Consider the following 12,455-nt stretch of genomic DNA (forward strand, 5'->3'; position numbering starts at 1 on the left):
ACTTGTGGAGGGAATTCTGGGCGCGCGGCAGGGATTAGACATGGCTATGACGCGAACCTTTGAAAGGGTTCTTGGAGATCGCCAAAGGCTAGATGATCCATCTACCAGGTGACAGATGTGAACTCTACTATCGGACTGTCCATATCTGCGCAGACTGGGACATGCTTCGCCATCAACATCGACACATGGCCGCGTGTTCTCAACAAGAGAATCCTTCCAAAGACCACAATGGCCACTGCACGCTTACTCATTGGCTCTTGGTCGTATCATCAGCGCATTCAGAGGCCCCGTACTAGACTAAATTGGCGGCCGTCCACCTGTCTTCGGCCACTCGGCACGGACTTCTCCTCTGTTCTGGGTAACGATGATGGTGTGGCTGTGCATCTTGGCCTCAATTGTGTTGTTGGCAATAGCGGCCGGAACGCGGCTCACGGAATCTGGGGTACCCAGGTGTGCTTTCCATGTCTTCCGAAACCATCAGATGCGCTGACAGGGTGTACGCATCTTACTTGCATGAAATACTAGCCTAACAGCCGCCGGCTCTTATGCTGTACCGCAACGCCTTTTTCACACAGCGACATTGGCATTGCTATACATGATCGAAATGAGTGACGAATACGATCGTCAATGGTGGCGTCGTGCAATTCAAGGCTGGACTCTACACGGGTCGAGACTTCGTTTTGTTCCGGCAACTACATATCGGCAATGTAGAGGATAGAAGCTTCATCTTTGTGTCTCGAACGAGGCAAAGTACTTTACAATCAAGCGAGTTTTCGTGCATGTGAGCATGGCCTCGCATTGTCATTGCACTTGCAGAAGATATGGTGATGGATGACAACAAACATGCACGTGACGCCATGTTTTGAGACTAGCGTTCCCACGGCTGTGGTAGCATCTCTGGTTAGGCAGCTGACAACGCGTCGGCACATCTACTCCACTTCCAACGCGTCTGTCTCAAGTGCCGGTCTTCGCGCAACTCGTTTTGATTCTACGAATCGAATCCTGAAACCAATATACGAACCCTTACCGACGTCTTCAGCTCTCCGCTCTCACACAGTGCCTTCGCTCAAGTCTCGATGTTCCTGTGAGACCGCTGATACTACCCAATGTGACTGCGCGAGAGCTCCAACGCACGCAACCACCCGCGCACGACAAACACTCGACTGATTCACACACGCCAAACTTCAACCCCCGACCGCTCACGATGGCACGCAAACGTAAAGTCGTAGATGAAAATCCTGCGCATGCCGGGTCTACTCCCCCAAACAGCGATGCGCCGAACCCCATTGCGAAGAAACGAAAGATTGACTGGTCGGCAGTAGACGACTTCCCCGGCTTCGAAGTCAGAGCCGTCGATATCAAAGCGCGGAAGGGGTCAAGCAAAGTAACGACTACAAAGCAAAAGCATAGTGCAAATGGTTCGGAGAACAAATACCCTGGTCAGAACGCGCCTTTGGACGCAGATGTTGTACAGACAAATCCATTTCCAGGACCTCAAATGGGCGATATTCATGTTAAGATATCACCTGCGCGATACTGGGAGAGTACAAATCGCTATCGAAAGTTTACCAGTGAGTTACAAATTTGTTATTACCTCGCGAGTCCAGTCACGCTAACGCAAGCACTTCAGTAAACGGTGAAGAGTTCCAAGTTGGTCAGATGGTCTTTGTGAAGAAGAGCGAACAAGACCACATCCAAGAAGGTCCCGACTCGATCAAGCATTGGCTCGCCAAGGTGCTTGAGGTCCGCGCCGGAGACGCCTCCCATGTCTACCTTAGAGTATTTTGGGCATATCGGCCAGAGGATCTACCAGGCGGCCGAAAACCCTATCACGGCGGAGGCGAGCTAATAGTTAGCAACCATATGGACATCATCGAAGCGCTTACAGTGGAAGCCTCCGCAAGTGTGGTATATTGGAATGACGACCCGGACAGCATGGCACTCCCGACGGATCAGCTGTTCTTTCGTCAGAGCTACGACATTACAAAGAAGACCAATCGATTGAGCGTGGGTACTGCGATTTCAACTACCTGCTTTATATACTGATCATGTCCCAGAAATTGAACACCTATTGTATCGATCGTCAGCCCAGCAATCCAGATGAGCTTCTGGTCCAATGCCCGCATTGTTCAGAATGGCTTCACGCGGGCTGCCTCAAAGAGCGAGCAGTTCAAGACGTAAGCACAGGACAAGAGGCAATACCACCACAACCAAAGAAACGAGGTCGGCCCAGCAAAGGCAAAACCACACATAGCAAGAGCGAAGGCGCATGCACGTTCGATGCAAAGATCAAGGGAGGCGCCGACAAGACCCGCCTCACAATCATAGAGAAGCAGGAGGGAAAGACCACACGCACATGGGACGTGGACATACTGTGTCTCGTGTGCGGCAAGATAATAGAGGAAGCTAGAGATAATGCGTTAGAGGAGCCAATGCCTACGACCTCAGCTACTCAAGTCGTTGAGGATGCATTGAAGGTCGAGGAAGAGGATCAGGACAACACCACTCCAACCAAGGCATCCGGCGTTAGCAAAACGCCCATCCAGGATGGTGAGGCGGACTCAGTCATTGGCGACGCAGACGACGATCAAGACGTTGAGATCAAGGCTGCGTCAACAAGTGATACTGAGTCAAAGGGTGAGACCGCCGAACCATCCTCGTCGGACTAACAACTAAATTCAGTACCTAGTGCCAAGGAAGAGAGGTCGTCTCCTCGGATCCACCAACAAGAAGAGGAAACGCGCGTCTTACGATTCGACTAAGAAATGTACTTTGTCACATACCAAACATTTTAAAACAGAGACTGGGAAGGACCGTGTTCCTCCAGACACTGTACAAGATATGGCTACGAGTACGGTGGTAGCGACTACAGCGGCAACGGCTTTCGAATCTATGCAGGATGTGATGGTGACGACAAAGCTGAAATCCGCGCAAGCGGTGTTTGAGACAATGTCGACCAAGTCTGAACCTGCAGAAGAGGTGTTCGAAACTGCGACTCACAAGACACCTGCTCCAGCCCCCGTCAGCGAATCAGTCTTTCAATCTGGTGTACGGTCTGTCAAAAGACTTCTTTGGCGAGCATCATAATCTCGGGTTAGGCCACACTTCCATTTCCATGTATAGATTCAGGCGTGTAACGGTAGATACCCCTTGATATGGTGTATTAGCGCTGCGGGGTTTTTTTGGAGTGTTGAACACTCGGGCGAGCTTTTCAGTATCAATTCTTATCATGAATTCACATTTGACCGCAACACAAACAAGTCATAGTAGTGAATTATGCATTCTCACTATAGCTGGTCTAACCATACGAACCTCGTAGCAGGTAGACGAGGTTCGTTAAATCCAGCAAACGGGGGGTATATCCACCTAATGTCCCATCCACCATGAAAGAAGAAATTAAAACATAGAAACGCCATCGCTGAATGCTGTAGTCCCAATCGCATCATGCAGCAGCCTTGAGCGCACTAATCCCAAACCTTTTTTTGTTCGCAGTGGCAAGAAGAGATGCCCATCCGTAAAACACCTTGGAAAATGCATGTTACTCTTAGTCTTCATCGTGAACCACTCAGTTTTCTCATGCCGATGCCCCCTTTCGCCTCGACCTCATGATTTCCGCTCGATAGGCAGCTTGCTCTTTCCCACTTTCATCTTAAGAAGTAACCTCGGCTTATCACTACCGCCACCTTTCTCTACGCTAACCAGTCCGCTCTTACCGGCGCCGTTGCCGTTCAACATGCTGCTTGCTTCGAGACTCTGACGCTTAGACGGCCTATCATCATCCCCGTTTCCAGATATCAGCTTGCGTTTCTTGCTCTCCCCGTTGAGGCGCGAGAGCAGTCTAGGTGGAAGTCGTAGCTTGACGATTTTGCTCCTCTTTTGCTTAATCACTGGCCTTGCTATGGATGATGGGTTGGCAGCAGCAGGACGTGACGGGGGAGGAACGACGCTGGGTCGGGGTGAAGGAGCGGCACTCGGACGCGGCGAGGGAGCTGCGCTGGAAGGTCTTGATGGTACGGTAGAGCCAGAAGCGGTTTTGGTCCTGATCTTGAGCTTGGGAGCAGGTAGAGGAACAGGAGATTGGATGGTGGGAGTCGTAGACATAGGCTTCGGTACCTTGATCACCGCTGGTGTTGGCTTCGCTTGGGTAGACGCAGAAGCGGTAGTAGGAACCTTGGGTGTAGGAACCTTGGGTGTAGAAGAAACCTTGGGTGGCGGAATTGGAGTCTTGGTGACCGGGGCTGGAACTGGAGGAGCCGGATTTGGGGCTCGAACCGGAGCAGGTGCTGGAGTCGCTGGCTTGGGGGTTGCTGCTGGGGTTGCTATCTTCTTCGAAGGTTGCATCAATGGCACATCTGGAGTCGACGAACGCGAATCAGTCTTTTCAGGGACAGCAGGCGGCGGTGTGGGTGCTGCTGCTACTGGTGCTGGTGCTGCTGGTGCTGCTGCTGCTGGCGCAGCTTTTGGTGTTTGTGCAGGTGCTGGCGCTGGCGCTGGAGACGCTGGTTTCGATACAGGTGCGGGAGATGGCGAATGATAGACGGTGGGCGAGAACACGATAGACTGGCTCCTCGAATGGGCCTGCGATGGTCCGGCAGTCGACGGTGGAGATGTGGCAGACTGTTTCTTCATTCCACCAATCTTGAGCGACAACTTCGGCAATCCTGGCGGCTTCGGGGCCGGAGCAGCTGCGTCTCTATTTAATTGGAGTGGAGGAGGCACGGAAAGAGCCGAAGGGGGCGCTGGAGGAGCCGCAGGAGGCGCCTTTTCTTCTTTCTCCACCTTTTCCTTTGGTCTCCAAGGCAGCATCTTTTTGGTTCGGAACTTGTTGGTCTGTTTAAAGCGCATGACTCCCTTTCCGGCGTACTCCACCCTCCAGTAGCGTGGAAGAGCCAGTTTGATGGGTAGCTTATTGACCTTCTGATTATCAAAGATCATGTCGCAAATGTCCAAAAGTTCAGACATGTCGCTTGTGGATAATGCTTTTGACTTCAAAGCTTCTTCTAGTGTCATACGAAGGGTCTTGTTCCCCTGTAAGTCGCTCTTCAGCCCTCTCAAAGCCCCGTTAAGATTCTGTCGGGCGAGAGCTGATGCACGTTCGGCATTGCTGGCTTCGTTCTCGACCACAAGCGTGTCTGCAGAGGTTTCAACAGCCTTCTCTGGTGCCCAAACGTCTCCGGTAGCGACCTGTCCAATAGCGATACCAAAGATACGTAGTAGCTGCTTTCTGAAGTATGGCGAGGGATCAGAGCGGAGCTCATGCATAAGAAACCTCAAGATCGTATCTTTCCGGATCATGCCCAGCCGAATCAAGCATTCCCAAGCTTTTAGGCGTACATTATCTGCATTGCCTAGCTGGGCGTACTGAAGAAACTCGGTTGGCTTGAACGGGGTAACGCGGCTCATGACCAACTTCAACGCACAATCGAGGGCAGTGGTTGTGTATACGTTCTGGTAGGTAGGAATCCACTCGTCAAGCCGCTGATGTCGGGTAAGTTCTCCAATAGCTTTGCTTGTAAAATCCTGCTCTTGGGCCCAATCCTCGTGACTGAGCTCCGAACTGGCAGTGGTCTTTGTAAGCGTCTCTGCAAGACATCGCATCAACGTAGAAATATAATGATCGTCGCTGTAGTCGTTTCCGCGGTTGTCGTTGTACCGGACTAGGTCGAGCAAGAAGCGTTTTGCCTCTAGTGGAGACCTACCATCCTCGCCCTTGATCTTTGCAATGGCTTTGGGGATAGCGCATTGAATCAGGTACATGCTACGATCAGAGAAGTCGTTCGACCGAGTCATAGGCGAGTTGGGCAAGCAGAACAGCTCACGGAAGGCCTTCTTTAGGTGGAAGAGACCGACCCAATCTGTCCGCTTCAGCGCGCTTTGAGCCAGGACCATAGCAGCCATAGTTCGTATGCCATGGAAGTAGCGATTATCCATCAGCGTCTTGACCAAGAAGGTTGAGATCAGTTTATGACCTTCCTTGTTGGCGAGGAACTGTATGGACTCTGCTTGTGCAACAACATCCTTATCTTGCTGCAGCTGCGAGACGTACATATAGGATGGCATGTCCTCGATGTTGGTCCGACATATCCATTCAAAGTCTGCATCGATACGGATCCATTCGTAAGCTTCGCCCTCTTGCTTAGCCTCGTCTTCCGCTGGCCAATCATCCAGTCGCCACTCATTGTGTTCTTGAGGAGACGTGAAGAGGTCTCCCAGCATGTAGAAGGTGACATCTTCTTGTGTTTCGCCTGAAGCATCGAGACCTGCGGCAGCAGCCATACGCTCTTTGTTCAATCGATTTCTCTTTAGACGCTTGTACTTTGTGTTGTACGGGATCTCCACCTTGACGTTGTTCGAATTGATATCGACAATGTGCTCGTAGGGTGTACCGTCAGCTTCGTGGATTCGGATGGTCATCGGACCAACAAATGTAGGATATCCTGTCGCTGACCGCAAGTCGCGGGACTTCTCCTTTGCTTCGCGCATGAAGTCGTCCGCGGCGAGACCGTTCTCGATATTCGTAATGGATGAATCGGCCTGGAGCTGCTTGATAGTAAGCTGTACCACTTGCTTCTTTTTATTAAATGAAGGTACACAGTGGAAAGTAGGACATCCAGCTCCTACGATCCATTGCTGGAAGAAGGACTCCAGCTTTTGGTGCCCAACCTTCTCACATATGTCGAAGAAGTCTTCTGATGCGATCGCGCCATTGGAATACTTGCCCTGACGAGCGTTGAACAGCATCCTGTACAAACACCTGTCGACACCATTCTTTCCGCTCTGTTTCACCAGGCGGTTGTGGAGGATAGAGAGCACCATGAGCGATTTCAGCTCCATGAACTCGACCTCGCCAGGATCCAATTGCAAAATGTATCCAAGTTGCTGTAGCGATGGGCGCTTCCGGTCCATCTGGATGACCTTGTCAACCATCAACTTTTGCCGGAAACGCCAATCATTTCGACCGAATAACTCTCTGAGGTAGAGCTCAGCCATGAACCATGAACCACCAACGATGATCCAATGATCTTCTGGGTTATGTGCTATGACGTCGACGCCTATCCACTGACTAGCTACTGCATGTACCAGCACCCTGGTTGTGTGCTCCAGTGGCTCCCATACGGTCTCTGGGAAAAGCAGGCGAGAGCTGCAGATAGAGAATGAGGCTGTGTGCGCAGTGTCCCACTCCAGATCATCTACAAACGCGAGCTTGTAAGAGTTGCCGAATGCATAACTCTGGAAGCGCTCGGTGAAGGTGTCGAGCGCTCGGGCTAGCATCATGGCGCTGTTCCTGACCTCATTTTCTTTGCCCGGCAAACAGAACGCATGGACCTTGATGGCATTCTCTCCCAGGCGCTCGTCATCAAGTGTATCGCGGTATTCGGAGAGATCGACGTGTTCGAAGGGACCAATTACAAAGCCGATATGCTGTGGAAGGACAAGTGTATCGCAGGAGAAGCTCGCTGTCTTTCGAGTAGAGTCGGCAGGATCGAGAATCTTTCCATGTTAGCACAAAACACATCAGATACTATGTGTGGAAAACGTACATCATCTGTAAGTGTACCGGAGCAGATGACTTGCATTTCCATGGCCTTTTCTTCCTCAGACAAGTCCACCTGATCATCATCCGCATCCAGCATAACACTGTCAGCCTTCTCGGCTCCCTCTCCTTGTGCTTGCGCGTTCGTATTCAAGCTTGGAGTTTTACTGAGCGCATCCCCTAGTGTTCGCGGGTAACGAATAGACACGTCAAACAGACACCGCGTTTCGCCGTCGTCAATGCAAGGAAACAGACACGAGGCCGCACCAGGAAAGGACGAGTTGCGCGTGTAGGCATGCGGGTACCGGGCATCTCCATCCTCCACTCCGACAAACTGTAGCGCGTCCCGAAAATCGTCCAGTTCGTATTCGATCTCCAGCTTCATTGGCGCATAGAAGGTACCGGGAGCGTCGTCGGTCATGCCAGCCTCCGAAGGCTTCACTTCCCGGATTTTGACCTTTTCAGGTACAGTGATGACCAGCTCATCTTCTCCGCCCTGCGTATGTCGCGCTATCCGCTCTTTCGCATAGTGGTATTGTTCGAGGCCGGTGCCGGGATATAGCGTCAGGCGCTGGTGAAGGTTCGAGTAGCTAAAGGCGGCCTTCTCTCCTTCGATCTTGATGCTAGTCGGTCTCAGTTGCCGGCAGTTTAATGTGATATCCCGCAGATGCGCCTGGTCGGGCTGTATGTCGAGTGTCGTAAGGCCTTTGACGCGGCGCGGTGCAAAACTGAAGTCGAGCTCGAGCTGCTGCTTCAACAGGGTGAAAGAGCCGCCCGACGAGGCGTCGTCCGCTACATCGGCGAGCTCGTTGGGCGCCATGTTAGGCGACGCAGGCGATCCTGCTTCCGGGATTACAGCGGGTGGGTTGCGGTCGAGGTTTGTGGCGGGTGTTGACTGAGCCTTTGACTGCGATACGCGTACATGTCCGGGAGTTCGCGACAATGGCCGCTACGCTAAGCGTTGGTCTGTGCGTCACTAGACTGGGGCGCGTGGTTCCGCGCTTCACTAGACGTCACTGCGACCCACTTCACATGCAGTGAGAATGTGAAATATATGGATATCGATCAAACTTCAAAGTGTTTTGACTAGAGTGGAATATGGAAGGTATTAATTTACCCTCATAAAAATCGCGCTGCGGATATTGCGAAGTGGTTTGCACCAGCTATCATTCTTTCCATCTAGCTCTTCTCACAGTAAGCGTATAGCAGGGTGCGAACATCATAGTTCTTCAGAGCGACTCAAAGTATGGCTGTGCGTTTAGAATCGCTTCCAATGCACTCTTATTTTGCTCACCAAATATGTTATACTTGGGAATACAAGCTTATACAATGTTTCGGCTGATTCTAGTTTGCTGCTGCTTACACAGAGCCGTATAGTTCTAGTCTACGGAATAGCATGGAATCAGGCGATACTCTCTTAATATGGGTATACTTTGGGGCTTCCTACCGCATGTGGACGCAAAATAATACTCATACAGGCTGTTATCTAACAAGCAGACTACTATGTCAGATTACTGTTGAGTACGTAGAAGTTCGTCTTTTCTCAGCTATAGCTAGTATCAGAACTTGCCCAGGAGGTATACATTATCTTTTCTCATGTTACCATCTCAACCAGAAATGCAGCGAATGCCCCTGAAACATGACTCGCTGATGGCTTCGACTTGAAGAAGCCAGGCGTCATTGTGCATCTTCCTTTCATTATGCTAGGTAGCTACTTTCCTTCAACATATTCGCGTCGGTTTTAGTCATGACTATCCATCTGTTCTCTCTTCTTAAGTCATTTCTCAACCATTATAGTACAATACTGAGCGAATATATGTTCCTTAGGCAGACGCAAGAAGCACAATGCCTTTGTTATTTCTGGTCATCTTCATCTAATACAATCATATGTCCTTCGTACAGTCAATACTGCGTCGTATTCTTGCGGTCATAGCTCCGTTCTACAACTCCTCATACCGGCAAATGGTACTGTTTGACACATCAAGTTATCACCGGAGCAATGTCACAACAGCTACGCTCAGGAAGCGTTCGTAGTCCATCCTTTGACTACAGCTATGTGAAGACTCCTACATCAATCGTAAGCTCAGAAGTGGAATACAAAAGCTGGCAAAACGACACCATGATGGCTTTCTCAACAGAACAAACTCAAGACTTCTACATACGACTCTATATCACACACTACAAGAACCTCCCACTGCCGTCGTTTTCCGCACCACAAACTCTGCATCGAAACCAAAAAACGATCCAAGAGCCATACGTTCTCGACTTCTCACTTCCAAATACCACCACCACCACCACCATGTCACAACCAGAAAACAGCATGCCTCAACCCGCAACCGCACCAAATGTGTGTCAGAAATATTACATTGGATATCAAAACTGTCATCACGCCGAGAAGAGGTTCGATACCGTCATTCTCTGCAATTACCATAGAGTGAACGGGAGCTGCAATTGTCGGGTCCCCAGATCCGTCCCTCATCCAGAACTTAGGCTCTTGACAACGCCATGCCATTGGTGCAACAGGGAAAAGGATGCGAGGCTTGAGAAATGGGCAAGGGACCCCAAACCTGATGACAAGCCGAAGAAGATGGTATGGGGGAAGATGGACTTGAGAAGGTGAATTGGGTTTCCATATTGTGAGGTTGAAGATTCGGGAGTACTGTGTTCGATGCTTGGGAGTTGTTTATGTGTTTCTGTTAATATGGAAATTAACGTTGTACAATACTGTTACTTTACTTTTTCCTTCCTACGACTGCTCGTAGACACTTCACTGATTTTTTGCTGTTTTTTTTTTCATACTGCGTGGTGGACTTTACGACGGCATTGATTTCCGTCACTCATCTTGTGTAATTTCATATTGATTCAGCTAGGTGTAAACATGTACTAGATTTATATATTTTCTTAATGCGTCGAACAGAACGCTATTGCCAACCCTTTGTGACATCCGCATCACGCATCACTTCCACCCGCCCAGGAACCCCGTCAGCACTTAGTCTTAGTCGAGCCTCCTCCTCCTCATTCCTACCTCCAACCCCAACGGCTTCCTCAAAAAACCCTCCCTAGTCTCCAACTCCCCCTGTCTAATCTCAAACTCATACCGCCTAAACACCGTCCCGACAATAAGCGCCAATTCCATCTCCGCAACGTTCCTCCCCACACAAGCCCTAGGACCATAGCTAAATGGAATAAAAGCAGCTTTCTGTTTCTCTGTAACGTTTTCCCAGCGCTCAGGTCGAAAGACATCGGCATCCTGACCCCAGATCTCTGTAGAATGGTGGATGGTGTATGCGGGTACGGAGAGTACAGTGCCTTGTGGGAAGTGGCGGCCTAGGAGTGTGATACCGGGACCAGGGGGGATGAGGCGGGGGAGGCCGAGGGAAGAAGTGCTGTGGATACGCATTGTTTCTTTGATGACGGCGTCCATGTAAGGTAGGTCTTTGACTTGAGCGTAACTTGGCACTGCATCTGCGTCTGGCAAGGCATCATCTAGTTCCTTTTGCAGTTTGCGGACAACGTCTGGGTGCTGGAGACAGTGATAGAGAAGGGCGCAGGAGGTGTTAGACGTAGTGTCTGAGCCTGCGATCAGTTGAGTTAGGGCTTCGGCGGTGAGTTCCTCGCGGCCGAGTTTCTGGCCACTTTCGTCGCGACCTTCCATGAGGCGGGCAAGGAGGTCGACGCGGTCGGATGGTTTCTCTAGGCGGGCGTTGACGCGGGCGATCGCTATTCCGGCGAGGTTTTCAATGGCTTTCATGCCTTGGCTGAAGAAGGGGTCCGGGAAGTACTTTGCGTAGGGTTTAATGGCGGGGAAACATCCAATAGTTCTATATATTGTTAGTTACCGGAATTAGATGCGTAGGAATGCGAGATGCGAGCTTAACGTACCCACTAACTTCTCCCCTTCGGTTCAACACTTCGATAGCAGGCGCATACGTGATCTGCCCCGCCTTGCTAACCTCTGCCTCATCCTTGCCCTTGGCCAGCATACCGAATGGCTCTCCAAACGCCAGATCGCCAATTACGTCGAAAGCTAGATAGTTGAACCAATGCAGCGCATCCATATGGTACCATTCTCCCTTCTTTTCAGCGTTTTCCACTCTCCGATCCCACTGCTTCTGCAACTCCTCGAGGTTATGATGAATATACTGTTCAAACTGCAACACACTCTTGGCAGAAAAGGTATGAGAAACTGTCTTCCTCTTCCTCGTATGTTCCGCGCGATCCCTCGTGTTGAACAAACCGCGTCTTATCGACACGAAAGCATCATAGTACTCGCTTTTCAGGAACCCGTTGCCGTGACCGTAGATCTGTGGGATAGCGTCCGCATCTGCGATACTGACGTGATGCGGTTGCAGGCGAACGAGTTTTCCGTACTTCTTGTGTGCTTCATGAACGGCGAGATAGCGTTTTCCGAGCCGGCATTGGTACAGGAGCCAAAGATTTGTCCAGGCGGCTGGGAATGGAGATGGAATGTCGCGAATCTGCCAGTTGCGGATGTAAGGGAGGATGTAGAAGATTACCGGGAGGAGGAGTATGGAGTAAGGCGTAAGTAGGAGCGTTGTCAGAGACATCTTGGGTGGTTGCGAGAGAGCCGGAGGAAGGGATGAGAGAGGAGGTGAGCTCTTGATCCAAATAGAGCTCCCCTAGCAGTAGCACCGAGCCCAGCGTACTTTGTCGAATCCTGTCTGGTAAGTGAAATGATTCGCCTTTAACTTTCTCTACAATGTTCAGGCACAGCCCTCTTATAGTCTCAAGCCGGTGTTCTTCTGCTCGAAACATATTCACGTGCGCTATGTTTCCCGACGCTAACACGCGACCAGCAGACGTCAGAACCATCTCGACTCCATCGCCAAAATCCACCCATTGACCAATCACACGCTTCTCAAAACCATTCCACCTAGCCGTGTCGAAGCTCCGAAGGTCT

General features: G+C 50.7%; 2 protein-coding genes across 2 annotated transcripts; one reads left to right on the top strand and one right to left on the bottom strand.

Annotated features, from left to right (window-relative positions):
- Positions 1-1,204: 1,204 nt before the first annotated feature.
- Positions 1,205-2,669, top strand: ALTATR162_LOCUS7675 (uncharacterized protein; the record flags this gene model as incomplete). The annotated part of the gene is made up of 3 exons (XM_043315304.1): positions 1,205-1,571; positions 1,631-2,007; positions 2,058-2,669. The coding sequence occupies 3 exons, from the start codon at positions 1,205-1,207 to the stop codon at positions 2,667-2,669; spliced, it is 1,356 nt and encodes a 451-aa protein (XP_043171239.1).
- Positions 2,670-3,603: 934 nt separating this feature from the next.
- On the bottom strand, positions 3,604-12,102 carry ALTATR162_LOCUS7676 (uncharacterized protein; the record flags this gene model as incomplete). The annotated part of the gene is made up of 4 exons (XM_043315305.1): positions 3,604-7,491; positions 7,542-8,441; positions 10,653-11,355; positions 11,417-12,102. 4 exons carry the CDS (start codon positions 12,100-12,102, stop codon positions 3,604-3,606), a joined length of 6,177 nt encoding a protein of 2,058 aa, XP_043171240.1.
- Positions 12,103-12,455: the final 353 nt, after the last annotated feature.

This window comes from Alternaria atra, assembly GCF_907166805.1.
Source record: "Alternaria atra isolate CS162 genome assembly, contig: 28, whole genome shotgun sequence".
NCBI lineage: Eukaryota > Fungi > Ascomycota > Dothideomycetes > Pleosporales > Pleosporaceae > Alternaria > Alternaria atra.